At 40.3% G+C, this 15670-nt stretch overlaps 1 protein-coding gene across 1 annotated transcript in view; it reads left to right on the top strand.

The window, feature by feature from the left end:
- LOC140468175 (voltage-dependent P/Q-type calcium channel subunit alpha-1A-like) overlaps positions 1 to 15670 on the top strand; it is a 620416-nt gene that overhangs the window by 381961 nt on the left and 222785 nt on the right. Inside the window, exons 11-15 of the mRNA XM_072564404.1 lie at positions 68 to 124; positions 6637 to 6726; positions 12326 to 12535; positions 13814 to 13926; positions 14712 to 14824. Of these exons, the coding sequence (XP_072420505.1) occupies positions 68 to 124; positions 6637 to 6726; positions 12326 to 12535; positions 13814 to 13926; positions 14712 to 14824 (583 nt within the window). The remainder of the gene's footprint in view (positions 1 to 67; positions 125 to 6636; positions 6727 to 12325; positions 12536 to 13813; positions 13927 to 14711; positions 14825 to 15670) is intronic.

Raw genomic sequence — 15670 nt, 5'->3', positions numbered from 1 at the left:
AATTGCAGAACCTTTCATCATATTTCTACCATTTCTTTCTTGTTTTTTGACTATTCATTTCATGCAGAAGAGGTGATACTGGCAGAGGAGGAGACTGACACTGAGGAAAAATCACCCTTTGATGGTAATACGTTCAGTATTATATCAATAATGTAAGCAATGTGCTGATAATCAAGCTCCACTACTCCACTAGTCACATAAAGTTGTTGATTCAATTACCAAAATGATCAATTGCTTTTCTTTCATACTACTATCCAAACTCATTCTTAAAGCAAGTGGCAAATACAGGATAACACCTAAAGTATAATTCAGGGCTAAAATTATATCCTCGAATCCCACACATAGGTACATTCCCATAGCATAAAGGCAAGTCAGTGCAAGATGATGTTTATTGAAATAAAGAGAAAAGATGTAAACAATTCCTTTGGGCCAAGGGTTGAGAAACAGGATAATCAAGGTGGTGACTTCTCATGTCCACTGGATTTCTTGTTGGTGAAACAGAATTGCTGACATTAATGGTAGATGTTCACTTCTGATTCCACCCAATTAAGATTTGAGTATTTGGGTTTGGTCACAGTCTTCTTTTGATTTTTACCAGATAGACAGAAACACTAGTATTTGGAAACTGTCAGGTTCTCAAGAACTTGTACTGAGAAATGGACTTCAGGACAGTGTCTCACAGCTTCTGGACATCTTCTTTGCTGACTCCTGGGTCTGTAAAACAGAATTTAAATCCACAAATCCACAAAGTGGGCAACCATTAACATAGAGGCTCCCTATTTCTTTCAAAGCCAAGTTTTCCAATAATTAAAGCAAACAACACATCTCTTATCTCCTTAAAAGCTTTTCTTGCCTTTTTTCCAACTTCACTTGATTTCCAGTAAATAAGTAAACTACAGCTCAGGTTAAACTATTAGATTAATTTCCAAGAAATCACATAGAATTTCCCTTTTCTTCCAAGATCTGTCCAAAATGTTCTGTTTATCATCCTACCTCAGCTGATGACTTTGTTCTCCTCTACGTTGAATAACATTTAGAGAAAGCAAAGGATGGTAAGGGCACAAAATGTACTGTGGGTGGGGGATTTCAATGTCCACCACCACCAGTGGCTCAACAGCAGTACAGATCGAACTGGTTAGTTCCTAAAGAGCATAGCTGCTAGGCTGGGTCCGCAGCAAGTGGTGAAGGAGTCAACAAGCAGGAAAAGTATATTTGGCCTTATCCTTACCAATCCTCCAGCTGCATCTGTCCATGACAGTATCGGTAAGAGTGACCACCGTATAGTACTTGTGGAGATGAGGTCCACTCTTCACATTGAGAATACCTTCCATCGTGTTGTGTGGCGCTATCACAATGCTAAATAGGACAGACTTCAATCAGATCTAGCAACTCAAGACTGGGCATCCATGAGGCACTGTGGGCCATCAACAGCAGCAGATTTGTACTTCAGCATAATCTGTAATCTCATGGCCCAGCATATCCCCATTTAACCATTACCATCAAGCCAAGGGATCAACCCTGGTTCAATGGAGAGTGCGGGAGGGCATTCCAGGAGCAGCACCAGGCATATCTGAAAATGAGGTGTCAACCTGATGAAGCCACCAAACAGGACTACTTGCATGCCAAACAGCAATAGCAGCAAGTCATTGACAGAGCTAAGTGATCCCACAACCAACAGATCAGATCTAAGCTGTGCAGTCCTAACACATTCAGTCGTGAGTGGTGGTGGATGATTAAGTAACTCACTAGAGGAGGAAGCTCCACAAATATCCCCATCTTTGATGGTGGAAGAGCCCAAACACAATCAGTGCAAGAGGTAAGGCTGAAGCTTTCTCAGTAATCTTCAGCTAGTGGATGATCCATCTCGACCTCCTCCAGTGATTCCCAGCATAACAGATACCAATCTTCAACCAATTCGATTCACCCCATGTGATATCAAGAAACAGTTGGAGGCACTGGATATTGCAAATTCTATAGGCCCTGACAACATTCCAGCAAGAGTACTAAAGACTTGTGCTCCAGAACCTGCCGCTCCCCTAGGTGAGCTGTTCCACTACAGTTACAACACTGTTTTCTGCCTAACAATGTGGAAAATTACCAAGCCATGTGCTGTACATAAAAAGCAGGACAAATCCAACCTGGCCAACTACCACTCCGTCAGTCTACTCTCCTTCATCAGTAAAGCGATGGCAGGAGTCATCAACAGCGCTATCAAGCAGCACCTGCTCAGCAAAAACCTGCTGAGTGACACCCAGTTTGGGTTCTGCCAGGATCACTCAGCTCCTGACCTCATTACAGCCTTGGTTCAAACATGGGAAAAGAGCTGAATTCCAGATCTGAGGTGAGAGTGATAGCCCTTGACATCAAGGCTGAATTCGACCAAGTGTGGCATCAAGGAGTCCTGGCAAAACTGGCATTAGTGGGTATTGAGGGAAACTCTCTGGTGATTGGAGTCAATCCTGACACATAGGAAAATGTTTGTGATTTTTGGAGGTCAGTCATCTTAGCTCCAGGACATCTCTGCGGGAGTCCCTCCGGGTAGTGTTCTAGGCCTAACCATCTTCAGCTGCTTCATCAATGATCTTCCCTCTGTCATACTGTCAAAAGTGGGGATGGTCACCAATGATTGCACAATGTTCAGCATCATTTGCGACTCCTCAGATACTGATGCAGTTCATGTTCAAATGCAACAATATCTGGACAATATCCAGGCTTGAGCTGACAAGTGGCAAGTAACAATTGCCAGGCTATGACCATCCTAATAAGAGACAATCTAACCACAGGCCCTTTACATTCAATGGTATTACCATCACTGAATCCCCCAGTATCAACATCCTGGGGATTACCATTGACCAGAAACTTAATTGGACTCACCATATAAACACAGTGGCTACAAGAGCAGGTCAGAGGCTAGGAATATTGTGGCAAGTAACTTACCTCCTGATTCCCCAGAGTTAGTCCACTATCTACAAGACACAAGTCAGCAGCATGATGTGATGGAATACTCCCCACTTGCCTGAATGAGGGCATCCCCAACAACTCTCAAGAAGCTCAACACCATCCAGGACAAAGCAGCCCACTGATTGGCACTACATCCATAAGCAACTACTCCCTCCACCACCAGCGCTCAGTAGCAGCAGTGTGTACTATCTAAAATATGCACTGCAGAAATGCACTAAAGATCCTCAAACACCTCAGCATCTTCCAAACCCACGAACACTTGTATCTAGAATGACAAGGGCAGCAGGTATATGGGGACACCACCATCTCCAAGTTCCCCTCCAAAATAGTCAGCATCCAAACTTGGAAATATTTCGCCATTCCTTCACTGTCGCTGGGTCAAAATCTTGGAATTCCCTCCCTAAGGGCATTGTGGGTCAATCCACAGCAGGTGGACTGCAGTGGTTCAAGAGGCAGCTCACCCTGACCTTCTCAAGATAATTAGGGATGGACAATAAATGCTGGCCAGCCAGTGATGCTCCCATCCCACAGATTAATTAAAAAAACTACCAATATGTATACCCAATCCAGTGAAACTGTATGGATAGAACTCAGAAATAAGAAGGAAATGATCACCTTGATGGAATTGTACTATAGGCTCCCAATAGTCAGATGGAAATTGAGGAACAAATATGTAGAGAGATGTCAGATATATGTAAGAAAATAGTGTAATAGAGGGGGATTATAGCTTTCCAAACACAAACTGTCATAGTGTTAGGGGCTTGGATGGTGAAGAATTTGTTAAGTGTATTCAAGTAGTTGTGATGTTGGGGATGGCATCAAATAGGAAATTAGAGATGCATCAGAAAGGATCCAGCAGTTATTATGGGTGACTTCAATCTTCATATTGACTGGACCAACCAAAGTTGTAGCAATGTGATAGAGGAGGATTTCCTGGAATGTATGATGGATGACTTCTTTGAGCAATATGTCAAGGAACCAACCAGAGAGCAGGTCTTCCTTGACTGGGTATTGTGTAATGAGAGAGGATTAATTAGTAACCTTGTGGTGTGAGCTACTTTGGGGAAGAGTGACCATAATGTAGAATTCTTCATTAAGATGGCGAGATGCTCCAAAGTGAATCCAACTGCAGCTCCAGAGCCATCAAGTGGTCAGGCAGGAGCTGCAGTTGGACACACTTCCGGCATGTGAAAGAGTCAGGGACATCAGAAAGGTCCCAGAATTCCCACATTGCACAGGAAGGACATGACACCGATCTTGGATCTCCTGCCATGACTTAACCCTTAAGTTAACAACAATTTCAGTAGACTTGTGAGTCTGACATCAGTGGTGGGTAGGTTGTTGGAGGTGTTTCTGAGAGATAGGATTTACATGCATTTTGGGAGGCAAGGACTGATTAGAGATAATCAGTGTAGCTTTGTGTGTGGGAAATCATGTCTCACGAACTTGATTGCGTTTTTGAAGATGTAACCAAAAGGATTAAGGGCATATCAGTAGACATTGTCTATATGGAGACAAAAATAGAAATTGCTGGAAAAGCTCAGCAGGTCTGGCAGCATCAGTGGAATCAGAGTTAGCGTTTTGAGTCAAGTGACCCTTTCTCAGAAGCATCAACCCAAAATGTTAGCTTTAATTTCTGTCCAGAGATACTGCCAGGTCTGTTGAACTTTACCAGCAATTTCCATTTTGCCTCTGATTTACAGCATCTACAACTCTTTTGGTTTTTATTGTGTATATGGACTTTAGTAAAGCCTTTGACAAGGTTCTAATTAGTAAAGTTAGATCACATGGGATTCAGGGAGCACTTTCCAATTGGATACAAAATTGGTTTGATGTTAGGAAATAGAGGGTGGTGGTGGAGAGTTGTTTTTCGGGCTGGTGGTCTGTGACCAGCAATGTTCCGTTGGGATCGGTGCAGGGTCCACTTTTGTTTGTCAGTTATATAAATGATTTGGTTGAAAGTTTAGGAGGCTTGGTTAGTAAGTTTGCAGATGACACAAAAATTGATGGCATAGTTGATAGTGAAGAAGGTTATCTAAGATTGCAATGGCATCTTGATCAATTGGGCTAAGGAGTGGTAGATGGAGTTTAATGTGGATTTTGCATTTTGGTAAAACAAACAAAAGCAGGATTTATGCAGTTACGGAATCTCTACAGTCTGGAAGCAGTCCATTCAGCCCAACAAGTCCACACAAATCCTTCGATGATCATTTCCCCCCCCCACACCCCTTAATCCTGTAACCCTGCATTTCTCATGGCTAACCCACGTAGCCTACAAATCCCTGCACACTATGGGGCTATTTAGCACAGCCAAACCACCTAACCTGCACATCTTTGAACTGTGGGAGGAAGCCCGTGCAGACATGGGAGAATGTGCAAATTCCATATAGACAGTCGCCCAAGGATGGAATCGAACCCAGGTCCCTGTGAGATAGCAGTGTTAACGACTGTGCAATTGTGCCAACCAGTTAATGGTATGGCCTAGGTAGTTTTGTCAAATAGAGAGGGCTTCAGGTACATCGTTCTTTGAAACTTGCGTCACAGATAGACAGGATGATGAAGAAGATGTTTAGTATGCTTGCCTGCATTGATTAGACCACTGAGTATAGGAGTTGGCTCGTCATGTTGATGTTATGCAGGACATTGGTGAAGCCATGTTTGGAGTACCATATACAGTTCTCTTCGGCCTGCTATAGGAAGGCTATACAGTTCAGAAAAGATATACCAGGATGTTGTCAGGACCAGAAGGTTTGAGTTATAAGGGTAGGTTAGACTTTTTTCACTGGAATTTAGGAGGTTGAGAGGTGATATTATAGAGGTTTTTAAAATCATGAGGGGCATGGATAGGGTGAATAGCAAAGGCCTTTTCCCTTGGGGGGGTGGGTGAGTTCAAAACTAGGGGCATACTTTTAGAGTCAGAGGAGAAAAATTTAAAAGGGATCTGAGGATTTACTTTTTCACACAGGGTGGTTGGTATGTGAAATGAATGAACTGCCAAGGGAAAAGGTAGATGCAGGTACAATTACAATATTTAAAAGACATTTAGACAGGTCCATGAATTGGAAGGATTTAGAGGGATAGGGGGTAAATGCAGGCAAGTGGGACTAGTTTAGTTTAAGAAACATGATCTACATGGATGAGTTGGACCAAAGGGTCTGTTTCTGTGTTATATGACTTTATGAAACACACAATCCATACAGAATACAAACTTAGGTTGGGGTTAGAACTGGGTGTCCTTAGGAGTTTGTTAATATTTACTTAATTCCCAATACTGAGCTGTAATACCCAGGTGCTTTCTGGGAGAGTGCTGGTAATTTGCAGAAATTCTGGGAGTGGCAGTATTTGCAGTGAGCATCTGGGATTGCACCAGTAATTTCAGGAATATCCTGACAATGCATCAATATATACAGTGAGTTCTGAGAGTGTGTCAGTTTTCACTGGGAGTGTGCTAATGAACAGTCTTCAGTACATGCTGTGAGACCTATCAGTGTTCATATGAGTTACTAGTGTCATGCAAACTTTACAAAAATATCCCATAATGAAAATTTGATGCTCATTATTTTAAACAGCTTATTTCCTTCTTTTAAGATTGGGCTTCTGTTAGGAAGAACTAAGCCTCTCTGTTCTATCTCATCCATTTTATTTCTCTTCACTTTTCCCATCTGTTCTTTCCAGCTATGAGAAGGGGAACAATAAAAAAGAGTAAAACTGATTTACTGAATCCCGAAGAGGGTGAAGATCATCTGGCAGACATTTCTTCTGTTGGTAAGTGTTTTACATAGTACTGCTGTCAGCGCTAAATTAAACTAAAAATTGAGAGACACTGTCTTCGGAGTTTCCCAAATGCAATGTAGAATTAAGTGGACTGGGGATGCACTGGTATAGTGGTATTTTTGCTGGACTAGTAATCAGAGACATTTGAAATGTTCTGGGAACATTAGTTCAAAACCCATCAAAGCAGATGGTCAAAAATTGAATTTGATAAAAATTGGGAATTAGAAGTCAAATGATGACTGTGAAAGTTTTGCCAATTATTGTAAAAATCCATCTGGTTCACTAATGTCCTTTTTGGGAAGGAAAACAGCCATCTATAACATTGTCTGGCCTGTACGTGACTCTAGACTCTCAGCTGTCTTCTGAAATGACTTAGCAAGCTATTTATCAACCGCTAAAAAGCCTCAAAAAAGGAATGAAATTAGATGGACTATTTGCCATCGTAAGAGGCAGCAGCAACAATATTACCAAAAATCAGCCCTTTCAACTCTGCAAAGTCCTTCTTACCAACATCTGAAGGCTAGTGCCAAAATTAGAAGAGCTATTTCACAGACTAGTCAATCAACAGACTGACATGGTCATACACATGGAATCTTACACCACATGCAATGTCCTAGTACCATCACCATCCCTTGGCATTTCCTGTCCCACTGGCATGAAAGACCTAGCAGAGAAGCACCACAGTGATATACAATTGAGAGGGAATTGCCCTGAAATCCTCAATTCTCCTGCTCCTCAGATGCTGCCTGACCTGCTGTGCTTTTCCAGCATCACACTCTTGATTCTAATCTCCAACATCTGTAGTCCTCACTTCCACCTGGAATCCTCAAAATTGACTCTGGACACCATGAAGTTTCATCGTATCAGGTAAATCATGAGCAAAAAAGGATCCTGCTGATTACCTTACCTACCACCCTGACACCCTATCCCTCCCAACCCCTAATCAATTAATTCCTTCAGCTGATGAATCAGTGCTCCTCCACATTGAACACCACTTTAAGGATGCACTTAGGATAGCTAGGATATAGAACATACTGTAGGTGTGGGACTTCAGCATCCATCACTAAGCGTTGGCACTGACTGAGCTGGTTGAGTCCCAAAGAACTTAGCTGCTAGTTTGGGCCTACAGCAGGTGGTGAGGGGAAAACAAGCTTCATGTCATCCTCACGAGTCTTCCTGCTGCAAATGCATCTGTCCATGACAGTACAACCATGCACTCCTTGTGAAAACAAAGTTCCATCTTCACATTGCAGATACCCTCAAACATTGTTGTGTGGCACTATCACTGTACTAAATGGGATTGATTTCAAACAGGAGAAAGTGAGGACTGCAGATGCTGGAGATCAGAGCTGAAAATGTGTTGCTGGAAAAGCGCAGCAGGTCAGGCAGCATCCAAGGAACAGGAGAATCGACATTTCGGGCATCAGCCCTTCTTCAGGAATTGATTTCAAACAATCTAGCAACTCAAGACTGGACATCCATGAGCTGCTGTAGGCCAATAGCAGCTGCAGAATTCTACTCTAACACAACTTATAACCTCATGGCCTGGCATATTGCCCACTTTACCATTACCATTAATTTGGGAGATTGGCCCTGTTTAAAGAAAAGTGTAGAAGTGCATGCCAGGAGAAGCACCCGGTGTATCAAATGATGTAGTGTCCACCTATTGAATCTAAGGGCTAAGTGATTCTACAATGAACAGATCAGATTTAAACACCACAAATCTGCAACGTCCAATTGTGAATGATGTGGACAATCAAAGAATCCAGTGGGGAATGCACATCATCTCCAACTTCAAAAATAATGAAAGTAGCACATTAGTGCAAAAGATAAAGCTGAAACATTTGCAATAGTCTCCATCCAGAAGATAAGAATGGATGATCTACCTTGGCCTTCACCAGAGATTCCCAGCATCACAGATGTCAATTTTCAGGCAATTTAGTTCATTCCACATGACATCAATAAGTTGCTGAAGGCAATGGATACCATAAAGGCTATGGGCCTTGACAACATTCCACCAATAATACTGATGACGTATTCTCAAAAACTCCAGAGATGAGGTGAGAGTGGTTGATCTTGACATCAAGTTCATATTTAACCAAGTGTGCATCAAGCAGCCTTAGTGAAACTAGAGCCAACTGGAATCAGGGGGAAAACTCTACTGGTTGGAATCATACTTAGCACAAAGGAGGATGGTTGTAGTTGCTGGACATCAGTCATCTCAGATCCAGGGCATCACTGCCAGGGTTTTTCAAGGTAGGTTCCAAGGTCCAAATATCTTCAGCTGTATCATCAATTACTTCTCTCAATTGTAAGGTCAAAAGTGGGATGTTTTCTGATGACTGCACAATGTTCTCTATTCATGATTCCTGAGCTACAGAATCAGTCCATGTCCAAATGCAGCAATACTTGGACAAGCTGACTAGTGGCACTCATGCTACATAGTAGCATGGAAATGACTATCTCCAACAAGAAATCTAACCATCATTTCTTGACATTCAATGGCATGACCTTCACTAAAACCCCAACTGTCAGCATCCTGCAGACCAGAAACTGAACAGAAATAGTCAAATAAATACTATGGCTACAAGAACAGGCCAGTGACTAAGAACCTTGCAGTGAGTGACACATCTCCTGACTCAACAAAGCCTATCTGCATCTACAAGGCACAAATCAGGAGTGTGTTAATACTCCCCAGTTGCTGAGATGGATACAGCTCCACAACACTCAAGAAGCTTGACACCTTCCATGTCAAAGTAGTATGTTTGATTGGCATCATATCTACAAGCATTCAGTCTCTCCACTATTGAGACTCAGAAACAGCATTATGTACTGTCTACAAGACGCACAAGAGAAAGTCACCATAGATCCTTAAACAGCACGTTCCAAACCCACTACTTCTACTATCTAGAAGGACATGGGAAGCAGATACATGGTAAGACCAGCATCTGCAAGTTCCCCTCCAGTCCACGCAGCGTCCTGATTTGGAAAAATATTGCTGTTCTTTCAGTGCGGCTGGGTCAAAATCTTAGAACTTCCTTTGTGGACCTGCCTACATCAAATGGGTTGCAATGGTTCAAGAAGATGACTCATCCTCACCTTCTCAAGGGCAACTAATAAAGGGCAGGAGATGCTGGCTCAGCTAGTGACACCCATATCCCTCAAGCAATTAAAAAATAGCGACCAGTTAACGTATTCAATTCCACGTCCGTATCTAGTTGGGCTGATGTCACTCATAGAAGAAATAGAGGAATCTAAGTTATCTTCTGCCTGTCATGACTGTTACTTTCAGATCCAGACATGGAGAACGGGTGAACTATTGGAGTGTAATTGATTAAATTATAAGCGTTTCATTTTCTAATCTGATCCTTCCATTAGAACCAGGTGCAGAGTGAATCAGCTTTCCTCTTTTCAACCCCGTTGGTTGGCTACGATAAAAATGTTTTATAGTAATTTACAGCAAGGGTTCTGTTTCTGAGAACCCAGCAAATGATGAAATTCACAAATGTGGAGCCCTTTAAAAGATTGAAAACATGTTAACTATCGCTGACACTGAGCTTTGCCACAGATGTTGAATTTTGTTGCTACTTACTTTTTGGTGTGGATTGTTGAATTCGCGAGTCATGAACTCATGGATACTGAGGATTTACAGTAAATTCTTTTTCGCATAAAACAATACCTCACTCCCATTTTTAAAAATCAGATGGATGATGGAGCAGCAGTCCAAAAGCTAGCGCTTCCAAATAAACCTGTTGGACTATAACCTGGTGTGTGATTTTTAATTTAGTACACCCCAGTCCAACACCAGCACCTCCAAACTATTAAAATTTAATTGTGTAGTTTACTAGAAACCAAAAAAAGTACCAGTTACAAGGTGTTTTTGAGTGAATTGAAGTGCAACTTTATTTTTTGTCATAGAGTTATAGAGATGTACAGCACAGAAACAGAAAGTGAAGAAGGCGTTTGGTATGCTTTCCTTTACTGGTCAGAGCGTTGAGTATAGGAGTTGAGAGGTCATGTTGCAGCTGTACAGGACATTGGTTAGGCAACTTTTGGAATATTGTGTGCAATTCTAGTCTCCCTTTCTATCAGAAGGATGCTGTGAAACTTGAAAGGGCTCAAAAAAGATTTACAAGGATGTTGCCAGGGTTGGAAGATTTGAGCTACAGAAAGAGGAAGTGGTGGAGGCTAATACAAATACCACATTTAAAAGGCATCTGGATAGGTATATGAATAAGAAGGGTTTAGAGGGATTGGGGCAAGTGCTGGCAAATGGGACTAGATTAGGTTAGGATATCTGGTCGGCATGGATGGGTTGGACCATAATAAAGGCACAACAAACATGCATACAGACACACATACCGAGCTATAAGGTGATTGTGACAGCACAAAAGTAAGATGAAAGAATATGCAGTATTGAAGTCCTTGGGGTGTTCTTGAGGTATGAGATTTTCATGAACAATATCAGTTGGTTAGAAGTTTTCTGGATCAGTAGCCATGAATATTGCAAGTATCTTTAAGTCCTAGGCATTCAGAATTTTCTCCAATTTTTTTTGTTATCTGTTGCTTTGTCTTTCCGTAGAAAGCAGAGAGAGAACCTTCTCCAGTTTCAGTCACAAATCCATCTCTGCCAAATCAGTTACTTTAAATATAGCTCATTCATGTGTTTCTAAGTATTTACTGCCTCTGAGCTAGATAATTATAGGTGATGATTTTCATCTCCTATGAATAAACTTGTCATGAAAGTGTGAATCAAACAGAAGGTGTAGGTTTCTTGATGCCTGACTGGTTTCAGTCTCTTTTGATAAAAGTGGTAATTTCACTTCATCTACTGTTGGTTTCATGAAACCTGGCTCATGCTGTGGCCATTTTAAAAATCAGCATTCTTTCCTTTTTGGAATCAGTCCATGAAAGTACTAGATGTTAAAAATTGACAATGGAAGTAGAAAATTGCTACTCTGTATTTTTTCACTATCATTAAACCTTCTGAATAGTTTTAAGTGTTTCAAAAAAAGGATTTACTAAACTGCCAATCTCATCTCTACTAATGTATAAAGTGACACAATGAAACAGTAACTAATGCTCTTTGAAATATACAAATATTCATTTATGTCAAACATTTTTCTGACTTCACCATTACTTTTCATCATGGTTTGAGCTTCCTGAATGATTTGGCGGGTTAAGTATGCCATCTGGTATGTTGCTGAGTCTTATTTACTTGAAGAGCAGAGGTTCCACAATTGGTCACTGCTGATGCATTGATCTCAGTGTTGCAACTGACTTCTGGTTATCTGTGCTAAGGAAGAGTGGAAATTCATTCAGAATTATTGTTCTTGATTGCTACAAGAATGTACAAAGTTTGTGGATTTGACTTGAGGGGAGAATTCAACTTGATTGTGATTGTCCTATGGTTGAATAGGCTATATATTTACATTGGATATTGAATAGTGACCGGTTCTAACCAAACTGTACTCTAGTGCATCAGCTTCAGGACAAGAGAGGAGAAGAAAAAGGAGCATCAGACATTTTGATCAATACTCTAATATGATCTTTTTATTAATTGACTGTCTGTTGTCTTCTCCTGGAACAGGATCTCCTTTTACAAGAGCAAGTATTAAAAGTGCCAAACTTGAGGGATCTTCATTTTTCCGTAAGAAGGAAAGACGGTTTCGCTTCTTCGTCCGACGGGTAGTGAAAACTCAGGCCTTTTACTGGACTGTCCTTAGTCTGGTAGCACTCAACACATTGTGTGTTGCAATTGTACACTACAAGCAGCCAGGTTGGCTCTCTGACTTCCTCTGTGAGTGCCTCAGAATATTCATACGTATTGTAAATCAGCAATGTTTGTACATAGGCTGGACTGTATTATGTATAGGTAGATTTAAAAAGTGATAGGATTTCATCTACAATATTGTCTATGTCTACTTCAGAATTAGGGCCTCAAAACACAGTCCCATTTTAATGGCTATTTATTGTGTACTCTATAATTAAACAGAAGTTTATGTTTTGTCATTAGTAAAGGGGAGGCAATGGCTGAAGCGATATTGCCACTTGACCAGTAATCCAGAGTTCCAGGTAATGTTCTGGAGTCCTGGGTTTAAATCCCAGCACAACAAATGGTGGAATTTGAATTGAATAAAAATCTGAAATTAAAAGTCAATTACTTAATGATCGGTTTCATTGTTTATTGTCATAAAAACCCATCTGGTTCCTTTAGAGGAAGAAATGTCTGTCCTTACCTAATCTGAAACCAGAGCCACTGAAATGTAATTGACTCTGAACTGCCCTCTGAATTGGCCTAGAAAATCACTCATTTGCTTCCAAGGGCAAATAAGGGTAGACAATAAATACTCGCACAGCCAGCAATGTCCACATTCCATGAGTGAATGAAAAAAGAAAAATCCTGTTGAGTTTTCAGGCCTCTTGGTATTAGGCCATTTGAAAAGATTTAGGTCACTCAGACCAGGGTTATTTTAATGAGGTGGGCTGCTGTCTGACAATTGGAAAACTCAACTATGAGCTATAATTGTATTCAATTTGCCTAAGAAAACCATGTAGGAATGTATTAAAGCAGAAAAATATCTATTATTATCGTAGAACTTTATAATTATAGTGGATTTAAATTTTATAATTTATAGTAGAATGGTATATCCTACATGTCATTTTTAAAAAACTTTTAGGCATTGTATAACAGCACAGCTTATTTTTATTAAAGAATGCTGCAATCTTCATGTACAAATTTCTTCATACCTATTTTTAATGGAAACAGTCTATGTAAAACAAGAGGAGAAATTGCTGAAGAAACTCAGTACATCTGCCAGCATCTGTGGAGAAAGAGCAAAGTCAATGTTTCAGGTCCAGTGAACTTCTTCAGAACTGGACCCCAAAAAATTGCCTCTTCACAAATGCTGCGAGACCTGCTGAGTTTCTCCAGCAATGTTTGTTTTTGTTACTGATTTCCAGCATCTGCACTTCTTTGTTTTTTTTGTTTAGCCTATGTACACTTGTCTTGCTGTAATCCTGCTCCATTGCCTTTGGTTAAATTATTAACTGATTGTCTTTTCTCCTTCATTTTCAGACTATGCAGAATTCATTTTCTTAGCACTCTTTATGTCAGAAATGTTTATAAAAATGTATGGGCTTGGAACTAGGCCTTACTTTCATTCTTCTTTCAACTGTTTTGATTGTGCGGTAAGTAGCAAGCAATGATTTCTTTGAAAGGTTTATTCTTAGAATTCCCTGTAATGTCTCAGTTGGTCAATGCACTGCACATTGTGTATCTGAGGCATAGACTAGGAAAAACCTGAATTCCAATGCCTGCTTTGTGCTCATTTAACTGGTCTTGCCATATGAACTCTCAGAAAATGAGTTGGTGGACCTGATGAGGCTTGGAAGTTATAGTTAAGGTTGTGGCAGCATGTTCAGGGGAGGAAGATGGGAATGTAAGATTAATTTTATAAAAACGGATAGTTCCTGAACTGATCAGTTAGTTTGTTGAAGAGTAGTGAAGCTCACTAATGAAGATTGACTCTGCAATAGGCTTTGAATGTGATGATCAAAAGAAGAATTTTTTTTCTGGTTGATATTTTCAGTCAAAATGTAAGTGCTCAAAATGAAAGACCAGTGAAGTAAACCTTCATAAACATGTTCACAATTTTGGCAGTCATCACTTATTGTGGAGATATGTCAGAAAAGTATGATTCTTCCTTAGGCTAACATCCAGATATGTGTCTTTCCAACAGTATGCATTGGATAGTGAAGGCCTCACTCTTCCTCCCTTCTATTCTATCTCTGAGTAAAGATTGAAAGAAAGTTAGATCATTGCTTTGGGTATGACCATTGATGAGTACTCTGAATCAGATCAACATCTCAAAAAAGGCTCAAATGGAAACACTTTCTGAGCTTTTGTGTATTCACAAGATTTTTGTTTCATTTTTGCTCTCTAAAATGTGTTAATCTGTATCCTTTTATTTCAGGTTATTATAGGCAGTATTTTTGAAGTCTTCTGGGCCGCTGTTAAGCCAGGTACCTCTTTTGGCATCAGTGTTTTACGGGCACTCAGGTTACTTCGAATATTCAAAGTTACAAAGTAAGTTTTTCAGTTTGCCATTCTGTCAGTTTAATATTTGGCTGATAATATTGGCGGTCACATATACTGGAGTGTACATAGTTTCTTGATATTCTCTGTTCCGGATTTTCTGGTTGGAAGATTATTTTTATAGCAATGTATCCTGAAAAATGTACCAGGACCCCTTGGAGATCCCAACACACTGACTCTATAGGAATTACCTGGGAAATTTGCTGGACAATTATCCTGTATCTGCAACTCTCTGAAAATGTCTACAACCCAGAGGGAGACAACAGTTTCCAACTCATTTACATGAATAGTTACCCAGGAAAAAACATAGAACAATTAAAATCTGCTGTAATTCCTGGTAATTAAAGAGCTGAACTTCACCGCCCTTCTAAATAACCAAAGACCTTGACACCCTCAATTTGAAACTCTGTTCACGATTCATGAATCTACCTACACACGATTTACACACAACAGAAATAAAGCATGACTTACATTATTCTATACAAGGACTAGCTAAAACTATCTAATATCAGACCGAAAATGTCAATGCTTTCACCCTCAACACCAACATTATGGACACTCAAATCTCAGTGAATGGTAACCCCTGTATCCAGTTTAAAGTTATTTGATTTGGAGCACGTCTGTCATTCATTTTAATACATTAATAGTGAATGCCACAAGCTCCCTTTGGATTGAACATATCTGTATTATTTCCCATAAATGGCAATCTGATGATGCTGCCATGCATGCACACAGAATATCTCATTGTGATTCTGTGACAATAGAGCAAAGTCCTTGGGTAAGAACATCTTACTCTGTCACCAGTAATCTTCCAGGAATTTAAAAATAAAGTTATAA

The sequence above is a fragment of the Chiloscyllium punctatum genome, chromosome 46, assembly GCF_047496795.1.
Source record: "Chiloscyllium punctatum isolate Juve2018m chromosome 46, sChiPun1.3, whole genome shotgun sequence".
In the NCBI taxonomy this organism is placed as follows: Eukaryota; Metazoa; Chordata; class Chondrichthyes; order Orectolobiformes; family Hemiscylliidae; genus Chiloscyllium; species Chiloscyllium punctatum.
Note: the sequence above shows the minus strand (reverse complement) of the source record. Positions and strands in the feature narration are given on the sequence as shown.